Source organism: Rhinolophus sinicus, chromosome 7 (assembly GCF_057876585.1).
Source record: "Rhinolophus sinicus isolate RSI-liver-muscle chromosome 7, RSI-T2T, whole genome shotgun sequence".
In the NCBI taxonomy this organism is placed as follows: domain Eukaryota; kingdom Metazoa; phylum Chordata; class Mammalia; order Chiroptera; family Rhinolophidae; genus Rhinolophus; species Rhinolophus sinicus.
Window position 1 is genome coordinate 46,390,269 of NC_142507.1, and position 14,334 is coordinate 46,404,602.

At 36.8% G+C, this 14,334-nt stretch overlaps 1 protein-coding gene across 3 annotated transcripts in view; it reads right to left on the reverse strand.

The window, feature by feature from the left end:
• Positions 1–14,334, reverse strand: part of DENND2C (DENN domain containing 2C) — a 71,881-nt gene that overhangs the window by 25,108 nt on the left and 32,439 nt on the right. For 2 of the 3 annotated variants that reach the window (XM_019730359.3, XM_019730360.3), the window contains 5 exons: positions 7,416–8,431; positions 6,739–6,875; positions 6,337–6,449; positions 5,579–5,749; positions 1,095–1,191 (listed from right to left, as the gene is read on the reverse strand). In XM_019730359.3, coding sequence (XP_019585918.2) covers positions 1,095–1,191; positions 5,579–5,749; positions 6,337–6,449; positions 6,739–6,875; positions 7,416–8,239 — 1,342 coding nt within the window. In that variant the 5' untranslated portion in view covers positions 8,240–8,431. Of the gene's footprint in view, positions 1–1,094; positions 1,192–5,578; positions 5,750–6,336; positions 6,450–6,738; positions 6,876–7,415; positions 8,432–9,121; positions 9,142–14,334 lie in introns of those variants that run through there. The other variant, XM_088799511.1, reaches the window with a different exon arrangement.

The window sequence follows — 14,334 nt, forward strand, 5'->3', positions numbered from 1 at the left end:
GCTTAGGAGAAAAATTGAGAGCAACTGTTGGTGATTGAAAAGGATAAGACTTTGTGGTTCCATGTGCCTTGACTAAAATCAGCATTTCTTCCTCTGGCTCAGCTTCTTTGTCTGTAAAATTAGGACAGTCTCTACCTCCTAATGCAGTCCTATGTTATACACAGTAAAGAGACGATTCCTTCATTCAATAGACGGAAGCTATTATTAACAATAACCAAAAGTATTTCTTCAGCAGAAGAGAAGATTGAAACATGTTTTAATAATTGCTCTTGAAAACATAAATGCATTAAAAAAGATGACCAGTTGATTTTTATTTATCACAGAGTAAGAAAAAAAGAGTCTTGAATTGTAGCATGAAGAATTTTATTTTCACATAGCTACTGTTAGAATGTAGAATAGATTTTCAAGGAAAGTTAAGAAATTTCTGTCTTTGGAAGTCTGCGAAAATATGAAACCTTCTTCTCTGGTACGACTTGGCTGTTGTTTCTCACTTATGAATCTCATAGACAAAAATTGCTAAATTCTACATCTCCTTTGCCAAACAACCAAGTTAAGAATCTTGCATAAGTTTTTAAGAAAATTCTCAGAATTCACTATGGATGTTGAGTTTCTTAATTAACACAACGTAAGTTTTACCTAGGCATCTGAGGGATAAAACTACTGAACTTACTAGATGACTACAAGGTGAACACCACATACATTCCATCTATATATGCCTAATATTTTCATTTCTCCACTGAGTCTAAACTGATAAAAATGACTATAAATCAAAGTAGAATTACAAAATAATGATGCAATCTGCCTATGAAATTAGGCTTCCTGGTTTACAATTATTTTCTAATTTATTCACTTAGTCATCCCATAGTCATTACTTGGTATAGAACTAAATAAAAGGGATTGGAGGAAGAATAAGAAATAACCCCACCCATCCCCCCAAAAAAGAAAAGAAATAGGCCCTTATCCTAAAGAATTTTATATTTAAGTGGGATAGACAGGAAAGTAAACCAAAAATTATAATTCACATCAAACATCAAGTTATATAATGATTTTCCCCTCATATGTTGATAGCTACAGACAGCGCGAACAATTCTTACCTTTTGAGGGAGGTACGTCTTTTCCAGTGTAAGGGTGTAACTTTACTTTCTTCTTCCCTCTCTTTGATTCAAATATGTCATCTATTTTCAATACAAGCTGAAAAAAGACCAGAAAAGTATAAGTTACAACCAACACAACGAATTTTGCAGTTTGTGGTATTAATTTATTAGTGATTCTCATTCAGAAAAAAATCCATTTTATAAACAAAAACTTTTACATTTCTCAATTTGTTTGTATCTTCTGAAAGCTTTGTTTCTTTTTTTATTATTTTTAAATTACAGTGGACATTCAATATTATTTTATATTAGTTTCAGGTGTACAGCACAGTGGTTAGACAATGTAATTTATGAGGTGATCACCCCAATAAGATTAGTACCCATCTGGCACCACACATAGTTATTATAATATTATTGACTATGTTCCCTATACTGTACTTTACAACCCATGACTATTTTGTAACTACCAATTTGTACTTAATGCCTTCACCTTTTTCACCCACCTCCCCAACTTCCCTCCCATCTGGCAACCATCAGCATGTTCTCTGTATCTCTGAGTCTGTTTCTGTTTTGTTTGATCATTAATTTTGTTCTTTAGATTTCACATATAAGTGAGATCATATGGTATTTGTCTTTCTCTGTCTGATTTATTTCATTTAGCATAATACTCTCTAGGTCCATCCATGTTGAATGCAAACGGTAAGATTTTTTTTTTTTTATGGCCAAGTAATATTCCATTGTGTATATACACACCACTTCTTTATCCCATCATGTTGATAGACACTCAGGTTGCTTCCATATCTTGGCTATTTTAAATAGTGCTGCAGTGAACATAGGGGAGTATACACACTTTCAAATCAGTGTTTTGGATTTCTTTGGATAAATACCCAGAAGTAAAACTGCTTGGTCATAAGGTAGTTCTATTTTTAAGTTTTTGAAGAACCTCCATACTGTTTTCCATAGTGGCTGCACCAATCTGCAATCCTACCAACAGTGAGCAAGGGTTCCCCTTTTTCTGCATCCTCACTAACACTTGTTATTTGCTTTACTGATGACAACCATTGTGACAGGTGTGAAGTGATATCTCATTCTGGTTTTAATTTGTATTTCTCTGATTATCAGTGATGTTGAGCATCTTTTCAAATGTCTATTGGCCATCTGTATGTCCTCTTTAGAAAAATGTCTATTCAGGTCCTCTGCCCACGTTTTAATTGGTTTGTTTTTTTTGGTGTTGAGTTGTATGAGTTCTTTACATAAATTTTGGATAGTAACCCCTTTTCGGATATATCATTGGTGAATATCTTCTCCCATTCAGTAGACTGTCTTTTCATTTTGTTGATGGTTTCCTTTGCTGTGCAATAACGTTTTAGTCTGATGTAGTCACATTTATTTTTTCTTTTGTTTCCCTTGCCCAAGGAGATATGGCAGAAAAAATATTACTAAGAACAATGTCAGAGAGTTTACTATGTTTTCTTCAACACTTTTCAAATTTGAATCTAAAATTCTTTAGTAAGATGATATGTTGTTCTAATACAAAGTCCATATAACATGGGTAAAAGAAGTGGGAAAGGATATTCCTCTCTAGAGGAACCCAGCACAGGCTTTTTGAGAGATTCCATGTCACAACGTGCAGGAAATCTGGCTCCTGCACGCCACATGGTGACCAAGCCTTTACTATGGGACTCAAGTTTTTGCTTGCCCAGAGTAGGAAGTGGAATACTTATTCACTTGGAAGTCAGGGTGAGGCCCAGTTATTTTAGCTCCCAAGAATTTTTGGCAAAGAAAGGATAATTATGCTTAGAAAGTTGTAGTCAAAAGGAGAACCCTATATTACAATATATTTTAGAAACGTGTCATAAAAATAGGAGACTTTCCAATATGCTCAAATACAAAAACTATGCTCCATTTAATAAATATTATTCATTAGAATTATTTCTTTGCTGCTGGGAAGTGTGTGTGAAGCAGAGACAAAGACATAGACTGGGCTTTAAAAAGAGGAAGGAATTAAAAGTGATCAACAGCCACTTTTTAAAGGAGGAATTGATTAGTTTGTTTTTGGTGTATATACCAAAGAATTTTTCTTAAAATTCTAAGCTTTTTCTTAACTATAAGTCCTGGTTTAACACAGTTAATACCCAGAATTACAATCGTTAGGAATGTTATATAAGATGATAACCAACAAAGTTGAGAAAAATGCTCTTGTTTTCTCTTTTGTCCTTGCTTCTCTAGCAATCTTGGCAACCCATCGGCAGTCCAGTGCAAGAAAAATAACATGTGAGAAACATGTGCTTCCAATATGCAGATTATTCCCATATTTTTGGAAGAGTTTTTTCTTCTAAAGATTTTTGCAACTGCCATTCAAGTGAAAAATTATCAATGTTCTTAAATATTAGCATTATAAAACAAACAAACAAGAGAATCCAAGATAAAAGGTATTGTTAGGAGCTATAGAAAGATGTGTGAGAGAGTAAACATATTTGGGGTACATAATGAACAAAAATAGTATAATTATTACTGTGCATTTGAAACGAATACTCAAAAGTATACTCAAATGTTACAAAGGAGCTATCTGTTCTAGAAATATGAGGTTAAGTAATAAAATTTAAATTTTGGTTCTCAGCTAGGAAGAGAAGCCTACATTTACCTTCTACCTGCGGGAGATACTGTAGAGCACCCTTCCTAAGAAATGATAGAAACCATATTGCTGTCCACATTTGACACAAACAGTATAAAACATTAGGGAATCTACTCTAGCCAACAATGCCACACAGGCTTCCACAGTAGAGAAAGAAAGGAAGGGTGGGAAAGAGGCATATGGACTAGATCAGGGCTTTTCAAACTACGAAACCAGTTTCTCTTCCAGGGATAGCATAGTCATCAAAGGGGAAATAATGAAACTGCTTTCCTGATGGAATGTTGTTCCTGAAGATACTCTGAAGCCAAAACTTGTACTGCAAACGGAACGTCCTACAAGGACTTATTCCAAAGAGGGTTTGCCAGGTAGAAAAGCTACAAAAGCTAACCATTTGTTCCTGCCCGACAATCAGGAGTTCACCATCACTATTCTCCCCCACCTTACACTTTGCAAAAAACATTGGGAAGTATCAGAAAAGGAAAAGTTAGGCCCTATGACCTATACTTGGAAAGAGAACAAGCTACACGTGCTCAGGGGATCCACAGCATATGAAATACTGAGGCATGAAATCTAAAGCACTGAAAATCTCCTTGGGTCTCATTAAACGTGACAATCGATAATTCCTAAATAGTTGTTAATGCCATGCCAAGCACCACATCTTAAATGCAGTCCCTTTTGTGTTTGTGTTCTTGCCCCCGGGAACCATGATCTGTTGTTTCTGGGCCATGTGGGTGGGTGGCTGCTCTGCTGTGCCTGCGTGATCTGTCAGTGGGCAGAACTACTGCAGCGGCCGCACAATCCTTCCAAACTCTGATTTGTAACTCTTCCTCACCATACACAGGAGAATAAACAGCTGAAGGCTTTCTTTTTAACTGAGAGAAACCAGTTTAGTGCTTTTTGGAAACGGTGTGGCTTTAACTCTTCACATATTAAAGAGGGAGGGGCAGGAAATAGATCAGAAGAATTAAAGTAATTATGGAACAGACTATTTCCCAAGGAACAACTCAGCAGTTACTAAATCAAGAAACAGCTGTGACTTCTGTTTAATGTTAAAATCAGGTACAGAAACTGTGTACTAAATGAATACATATAGCTAATTCAGATGGGACTAAGGAAAGGAATACTATTTATTGTAGTATAGAATACTATACATTTAAATGATCTGATTTCTTCACAGTAATCCTGAAAACGTTCTGAATTACAAAAAACAAAGTATCATAAAGAGTGTTAAAATATTTTCATCTAATTTCTTGTGTTTCTTTGGAAATATATATAATATATATTTACAAATCATCCCAATTTCTTCATTTTGGTTCCAAAGGCTCTGCCTTTTCTCCCTTGAGAAATCATTTATTTAGTATAATTGCTGAAAATTTCTATTCCCAAGTAGTAGTCAAATTTCTTCCTCTGAATGAAAATATTTGCTCCAAATTAACGACATGTACTTTGTCATTACTGAAAATCTGTAAACACATGCACAAAACTGAATTCACTTTGGCAATTATATAAATGAGTGAAATGCCAATGAAACCAGCCTAATTAAGTATCCGTACAGATGATATGCTAGTGCGTCCTTGAAATAGGCAGCTGACTGGAATGAGAACTAAGGTAACTGAAGTGAAGCCCTCCATTTAAAATCAATTTTCTAAATCCATAAAGAAACTTGGGCAAAAGCCATTCATGCATTTTTCTTGCATGAACAAAAACTAAAGCTTAAGGCTGCTTTCCAAATCTTTTGATTCCAGGAGGTCAGTTCCAACCTATTTATTATTCACATCAGTCTAAAATTTATTCATTCTCATTTATGGAAATGTTGAAATAAGAGTCAAGAATGAGAGCACTGAGCCCTTACCCTTGGAAGATTTTTCCTTTTCCTGTTTGCAACTTCTCCAGCTCGAAAAAGCTTCCATTCGGTTAAAGTGACGGGCAAAGTGGTATCTTTTGTGAGCTTTGACCGGAAATAAGCTTGTGAGTTCTTCAGTTCCATAGTCTTCCGGTAAAGGAACTGAGGTTTGGGAGGAAGCTGAAATAGAAGACGTACGGGTAAGGGTAAGATTATCTAGTTAACACCTGTAACTCTCAAAGTCAAAGCTATCCCAGAAAAACATACATCTTTCCTTTAAAATCATCTCACGTGAGGATTCACCAATTGCAAAGAAGTTTCTCAAGTTTTGAATCTAAAACTCTTCTACTACAATGTAATCAAATTTCCGAAAAAAAAAAAATGGCTCAGAGTCCTCATTAACTCAAGGCAGCCTTTGCTTGCAGGGTCGGTGAATGCTTTTAGGGACCAGACCGGTAATTTAGGCCACCGGTTGATGTGAGACTGACTCATAGGGAGCTGTGGCAACTACAGTAAACCACAAGTTCATGGCCTGTCAATTTTTTGGAAGTACTAAAAAACAAACATCCTCCCCAACCCAAAGAAAACAAAAAGCTGTGTGCTGCCAACTCCCCATAAAAAGCAAAACAAAGAACACACACACCACCAACAATAAACCCCCACATTTCAGTGCTTCTTAGTTTTGGCCCTTGTTAAACCATTTTACCCTTTTTGTAGGGATTATAAACAAGATTTAAGGTTTTCTTATATCAGTTCCCTGGTTCTACCTTGGGTGCTTTGAAAGCACTTTTAGGAGGTGGTAGCTTCCATGCTGAAGGGGATCTCCACATGGGAAAAGACTGCACTGGAATATCTTCATATGGATTTTCTTTGGTGGGATCTCGAAAAACAAAAAAAAAAATAAGTAAACCACTCAGGCATCCAACCAAGCTAAAAGAATTCTCAAAATACTATACTGTAAACATCTACTTCTGAACTGAGCAGTCCACTAAACTAGCTGTAAAATCCGTTAAATAAAAGAATTTATACAACACAGATTTCTATATGAAGAAGAAAAATCTGGAGCAAGATACGCTTGACTGTAGAAGAAAATACCATCCTATAGCTAACGGCTTCACCAAATACATACATACTCATTCAATTTAATTGCAAAGTTTGTGGACACCTACATATGATGTCTTCATAGATATTGTCCTCAGACTGTGTGTAATAAAGTGCTGAGCCAGAATTTCTTCCAAGTTCTTCATGAATCTTCTGTGTGTTCCGATTTCGAAAGTGCTGAATATCTTCAAATTCAAAGGATTTCCTTAAGAAAGGAGATATTTTATAAAGCTGTATCTTTTCAAACTCTAGTCTTTACATTGGTAGGATAGATAGATATTAGTAAGTAGAAGACTTGTGTGCAAAATTACAAAGCTGTTTTATCAGATACCCAAGAATTATAAATTAGGCTGGTGCCCTATATGCACCATGAGAAAACTGGAGGTTTTTAGCCATTTTACATTCGTGTTCTTCACTGGGTACCTGTCTTAAATTCATTCTCTAATGAAAAGGGAGGCTAAGGCCAGCATGTCCCAAATGAAGTAGAAGAATGTACTTGCTTCCCTATACATTCTTAAAGACAAAAAAATGGAAGGAAGTTTTTGTGATGCTCTTATGTCAGTAGATTGTGTTAGATACTGCTACTATTTCCTCTTGTACATGTTTTCCCCTTGGGTTAATCACCATCTGTGCAAATTAGGGCTGTAATGCAGGGAAATGGAAATTGGCTTGACAAGGAAAAAGAAGCTCAATAGTGGTATAAGGAAAATACTTATAAATCATGACCTAGCAAATAAGAGTATACCTTTTAGATCTCCTTCTGATTTTCCCGCCATATTTCTTTGGTTCAGGCTCCCGAGAGGAGGCCAAAGAAGGCTCTGCACAAGAATTATTTTCACAGTATTTTCTGTCACAGTTTCTTTCTTTATATGGCATAACACCAGATTCAGATAAATATCTGAATGTCCTACGGGGTTTGGGCAAAGGGTTTATAGAAGGTCCACATTCTTGGCCCTCGGGTTCAGAGTAAATATTTTCTAAGCTCTTGGTTATTCCATAGGAGCTATCCAGGACTCTGAAATTCAGTTCTTTTTCTGAAGTGTCACAATGTTGTAAAGCCAAATTTAAGACTTTATCTGGAGGAAGTGCTTCTATTTTCTTCCACAGTAGTTGTGAGGTATAGAAATTTCCTGGAGGTAATGCAGTCTCTGGATTCAAAACAACTTCTTTCCAGCTTTCAATTTGTTTGACCCGAGAACATACCCAATTGGATTCTGATTCGTTTTTAAAGAACCGTGTACCATCATATTCACGTTTCTCACTTTCATCCTCACTTCGATCATGGCTTTTGGTATCTTCATTAATATCTAGACCGACATTTTGAGAGTTGGTTACATCCAACTTTTTGCTCTTTCCCTCAGCAATAGGATTTTTCTTAAGAATCTCCTGATGACAGTTCTTATATCTCACTCCAAAGTCCTTTGGGTGCCACTTATCTGGACTAGATATGCCATTAGTTCTTCCTTCCCACTGAGAAATTTTTTGTTTGATGTCTTTGCAGTGGCTCCTTGACAGTGTCTGAACAGTAGAACGAGAAAAACCAACATCCATGTTCCCAGGTGGGTGCATAACAAAGCGATGAATTTTACTAAGGTTCCATTCCAAGTAACTGTGAAATACTGTGTTCTTTATCCTGTCAGTTAGAATCCAAACAATTCCAGTAATTTCCTTTCATCTTTAACTTGGAAATCTCATTATATAAAGAAAAATTTTGATCACTGGTCCTTGTTGAAAATGGCTACAACTTTATCTTGAATAATCCTATTAAAACGAGACAAGAATATGTTAACACAGTTTTCTAATTTTCTAATTTGAACTTCACTAAAACATTGCCCACCCATCCTTAAATACTTCATTTACACTGCGTATGTAAAAATGTACCTATCACCCATTAAGTAATTCCACTCCACAAAGACATGCCTAAGTTGGTGATGTAATGATACAGAGAAAATACTACTTATGGCATTTCTCAAATTGTCAGCTTTAATGTTCTGCCATATTGGATTTCCTGAAGTAGAATGAGGTTTTATAAGACATTACGCATAGCAGTATACAATATTATTTTATAATAACAATTCTTTATCAAGCCTTTTAATGAAACAAGGACCCATATACAGAGTATTATAAGAAGCATACATACACAGAGATACATCTCAAATAACCAAAAGGTTCATGTATACATTCAGAGAAAAAAACAGTTAGTCTAGAAACACACCAATAGCTAATTTCCTCCTCCTGTCCTATGTTGAGAGATAATATTAGCCCATCACATACTTATTTCAACGTATTTCAACTATTAGCAGCACAGGATTCCATACACACCACACTAAGACAATCCAAGGTGTCATTAACTACCACTTGCTTTAAAATGTAATCACCTATTATGTCACTGACTGAACGTCCCACATCGCTGCCACCACGCCTTTGACCCAAATCAGCAAAAATACTTACAGTCTTTGTCACATTCCTTCCTTTCACATAAAGGCTTCACTCATACAGGCCCATAAACTGTTTCCTCAAATATAAAATTTGGCAGAGAACTTTTCCTATCAGCTGAGTAAAGACCTGATCTCAAGTTCGACTGTATACTGGTTATAAATAGCAACTGATTCAAAACTTCCTGAGGCAGGGGTCATCCTTCCTTGAGCTTTGTCTGCGAGGTCTTGATTAAGAGGCAGGAAAATGTATCAGCCCAGCTCTGTGAGTGTAGCTGACCAAAACTGATACACATACACACAGCACACACGCAAAATGTATTCTAGGCAGAGTAACTGCTGATCTTGCACTTCCATTTAAACCGTTCCTACAAGTTTGTAAGAAAACCAGCTTTGCCAGCAAATAAACTTTGAGGAGGGTCTGATGTTAAGAAAATCATTCCAAAAAAACCTTGAGAAATTAAGCTCACATGGGTGGAAAAAAGCTCCCCAAATATCAAAGCTGTTGTGCAAGACTCTTGCTAAAAGCAGATCCAATCAGCTATTGCTCATTATTAAAACTCTGAAAATCCTTTTCCTGCTTCTGATATCTATAGAGGATTCCTAAGGATCTTAGTGCCTCCTCGAGACTCAGGTTTTCTTCACTACAGACCAGGTGGCAGTATTTTTCCCTCTCCTGGGAGCCTAGGGGAGGTTTTTGGCAGTTCCTATTAACTCTTTCTTTATTCCTTCCCTGTTAATGTGTTTTGAGTACGAATGGGTCAAACTGAGAAGAAAAAGATGAAAATTGCTAGGACTCAAAATATCTTAACATGGAAATTACTGGAAACAAATGGCTTCATCTATGGAATTCACACACAAATATAAATGATGTGTATTTACGGTGTTTCAGTGGCGAAAGAGGAGCATAGCAACATAAGTCACTCCTCACATAGGCAGGTACTATAAAGAGGGATGCTATTTGCTCCTAAATGTAGGTATTAATACATTGTGGCTTTCAAAAACTGGACAAACTATTTCTAAAACAAAAAGATTTTAGTGCATTACTAGATCGATGTGTATATTGATAGTATAGAGATTGTCTTTATATATGATTTCACCGTTCTAATGTTTGCCAAATTAAACTCTTTAAAATGTGGTTTGCCTATTCTGACAAGTTGTGATTTTGTCCCATCCAAAAAAATAAGAATCAAACTCACTCTGGATGGTGAACACACAATGCAATATATACATTATAGAAATGCACACTTGAAACCTATATAAATTTACTAACCTATGTCACCCCAAAAATTTAATAAAAGTTAAAATATATGTATGTGTGTGTGTGTGTGTGTGTGTGTGTGTATATATATTACTATATTAAAAAAAATAGAATCACTCATCAAACCAAGGTTTGCCTCAGTTTTTTTTCTTACAGGCATCTTACGTTTGAGTGTCCCTTGAACCTAATTTAAATTCTGAGCCACCGTGCTCCTCCAGCACCTCCTCCCCCATGGCTCTCCAGCCTGCGAAACCCTTTCTCTCCATCTCCCCCTCAGTTTCTTGCCTTTACTTCCACTATCAGAGGACATTCTAAAACCTAAGGGCTGGCCCAGCTTTCAAGTCCTCGGTCTCTCTTCTTCTTTTGAAAACTCCCTAAACCAACTTATTCACATATTTGTCCCTAGAGATTGCTTTACCAAGCTTGTTTCAACAGTTCTAACAGAAACACAAGTTGAGAAAAATACAACTGCTTCAATCATTTTTTAAAAAGGTTTGGTCTCTTCTCTTAGTACCATACAGTGAGTCAAAGACGTCTCCAACTGTTGAAGACTAATGGAGTCAGGCAGGACTCAAAGCCAGAAGACAGAGCACACAACAGCCACAATGGGTAACACAACCTCAACAGAAGAAATAGCAGCAGTCATTCAGTTCCTCAGGCAAGCAAAAGGAGAAAAATGTGAAAAATGAAGTGTGCTTTAAAAAGTGTAATAAAACAGAATGCTTGGAGTAAAGGATACCAATCAAACTTGCTTTTCTATTCTTTGTTCCCAAAGAGGTGATTCATAATTATGTCCCTTTGTTTTTATTTTTAATTGCTTTTCTGAGTACTTACTTTTATCCAAGAAATACATCAACTGTAGCTTATCGGCTTGAAATGTAATTTATAATATAACCTATTATATATATAGGATTCTGTGTTTTAGCACATTAAAAGAAACCAACTTGAATCCATTCAGGTAAGTTAAATTCTCTTTGGGAAAGAGAACATTGATGCTCTATTTTACTAACTCAAGTCTTACACAGGGAAAGTGCCTCACTCCAAATTCTCTAAAATATTTTATTTGATTAAATAAAAGTATCTGGCAAAATAGGAGGAATTTGAAACATTCTAAAAGTTGATTTAAAAATGGATGAAAGGGTACACTTTAAATGGTTACTTTTTTTGCTATGTGAATTTTACCTCAATTAGAAAGAAACCTGATGAAAAGGACCAGCAAGACCCCCACTTTGGGCCATGATGGAGTAATTGGACTAGACTTGGCTTCCCAACATCCGTAAATTTAAAACTGGACTTATATGTCAAATAAATGCTTTCAGATATTAGATAACAGTACAGGACTGTGATTGCTGACAGGATTAGTGTTGGAGGGGCTAAAGCTAATGGAATTTGCAGGGCAGAATATCAGAAAGTAGGGAGCAAAATAGAGAAAAAGCTCCAGAAATCTACATAGGATCCACTTGAACTTGGGCTGAATAATAAGCTGCTAATGGATAGGTAACACTGCACAAAGCTGGACAACAAATTACTGGGGAAAGAAGAATTATGGGGGAACTGTAAGCTGATTAATACCCAGAGTTCATGAAGGCCTGGGAAATAGTCACCTTCCAATGATCTAGAGAGGAGTAGCCTTGTTGATCGCCCAGGCAATTCAGTAGGGACATTAGGTCATGGCTTATCAGATGGACTAAACTAGCCCTAGAGTGAAGGGTACTTTAGAGCCACCCTAACAAAGCTTTTAAAAAGGCTCAAGAGGACCAAGTTGATTCCTAAGTAGTTTAAGTACCCACAGAAACAAAATTGAATAATTTTTATGTGAAGACAACAAAATCCAGACATTCAGCAATGTAACATTTATAATGTGCAGCATCCAATCAAAATCACTAAACGTGCAAAGAAGCCTGAAAATGAGACCCACACTCAAGAGAAAAATTAGTCAATAGAAACAGAGCCAAAAATGATAGACATGATGAAGCTGACAGACACAAATTTCAAGTAATGCATCTTTAAAAAATCATAAACTTGAAAACATGAACATAATGAGTATAGAAATGGAAGATATAAAAAACAAATGGAACTTCTGGAGCTGAAAAATACCCTATCTGAAATGAAAAATGCATTGTATGGGTTATCAATAGATTTCAGATACTGCAGAAGGTATGTTCAATGAAGAAAGAGCAATAATAACTGCCAAAAACACAGAGAAGAAAAGGCTAAAACACATAAAAGACAGCCTCACTGGGACAATATCGAGCAGTCTATTTTACGTATAATGGGAATCTCAGAAATGAAGGGGGTGAGGAGGCAGAAAACAAATATGAAAAAAAAAATAGCTGAAAATTGTCTAAATTCAATGAAAACTCTAACTCAGTAGATTCAAGAAGCTCAACAAATACCAAACGGAATAAACACAAGGAAAACCTTATCAAGGCAAACTGTAATCAAGTTGCTGAAAACCAGTGATAAACAGAAAATCTTTAAGTGGCCAGAGGAAAGTATATGTTACATATAGGGAAAACAAGGTAAGCTAGAAAAGAATGATAAATATTTAAAGTTCGGAGGGGGGGGGGACCATGAATCTAGAATTCTGGAAGTATCCTTCAAAAGGAAGGTGAAATGAAGATATTTTCAGTTAAACCAAAGTTATGAGAATTTGTCAACAGCAGACCTGCACTCATGGCCAGTGACATCATTTGTGGGTTCCAGTACAAATTGAAAATGTGGGGCCCCCTGTTCAAAATGCAAGAAAAGTGCTTTATGAAACTTTTCCCTTTCTTCTGTAGTCTCTCTTTTAACTGGTCAAGGTATTTTTTATTTACTATTTAATGTTGTTTTAAGTAAAAAAAATTAAAAATTGAAATTAGCATGAATTTTACCATTCATCTATATATTGTGCAATGACACTTTAAATGCAAACGTCAGAACATTTAACTTGTACACGGAATCATTGAAAGTAAACAAGTCTTATTCCATGGCTTGTCCTAAAGGGTGCCGTAAGCTGGCTAGAAGAGATAAACACAGCTAGATTCAGGCAGGTTAGAAGGAGGAAGAAACAGTCTCCTCAGGCATGGGACCAGCCCAGAGAATGCTCTCAGGCCTAGGGATACTTGTGGGGTGAGTGTAGATTCTCACAGGAACCTGGGAGCCCAGCCCTGTGATGTGGGCCTGCACATGCCAGGTAGCACCTAATGGCAGCTGGAATCCCCTTCCTGCCAGCCACCAAATCAACATGCCACACTCTGGCTGAGGCAGAGTCTGGGGAAATATAGCCAGGTGTCCCTGCATCTCACAGGCCTGCCTCCCCAGCCCATGATAGTCAGGTAACCACCAAGGATCTTTAAACCTCTGCCCAGAACATGCTGATATCTGGGCTGGGGTAGGTGATAGGCTTGGCTACTCACCAGATATACCACAGCCATTGCCCTACCCTGCGTCAAGACACCATGGAGTGTACACACCCAGGCTTCTGCCTGGAGTGGAGGCTGGCAGTGGTCACAGGGTGTAGGTGGGGAAGGGAAAACCAGGCAGGGCCAGCTGTGCTGGGGGCTAGAGAGAGGGCAGCTGAGGGTTTCTAGGGAGGGGGCAGGAGGTGGGGCTGTGTGCAAATTGAGGCTCCAAGCCCCTGATGCACACTACACTGACCAATCATACTACACTTACAAAATACAAATTCAAAGATAAAGGCTTCAGAATTTCAATATGGCTGCTGCACAGCATAAAATTCCACAAAGACTTTCTGAGTGTGGGACCCTGTGCAACTACATTGATCATATACCAATGAAGCTGGTCCTGCTTACATTATAAGAAATGTTAAATACATTTATTCAAGTTCAAGTAAAATGACACCAGATGGAAATCAGGATATAAACAAAGGAGTGATGAGTATCAAACATGGTACACATGGGTAAATAAAAAAGGCATTTTTCTCATTATCTCTTTAAAAGATGATTGATTGTTTAAAGTATACA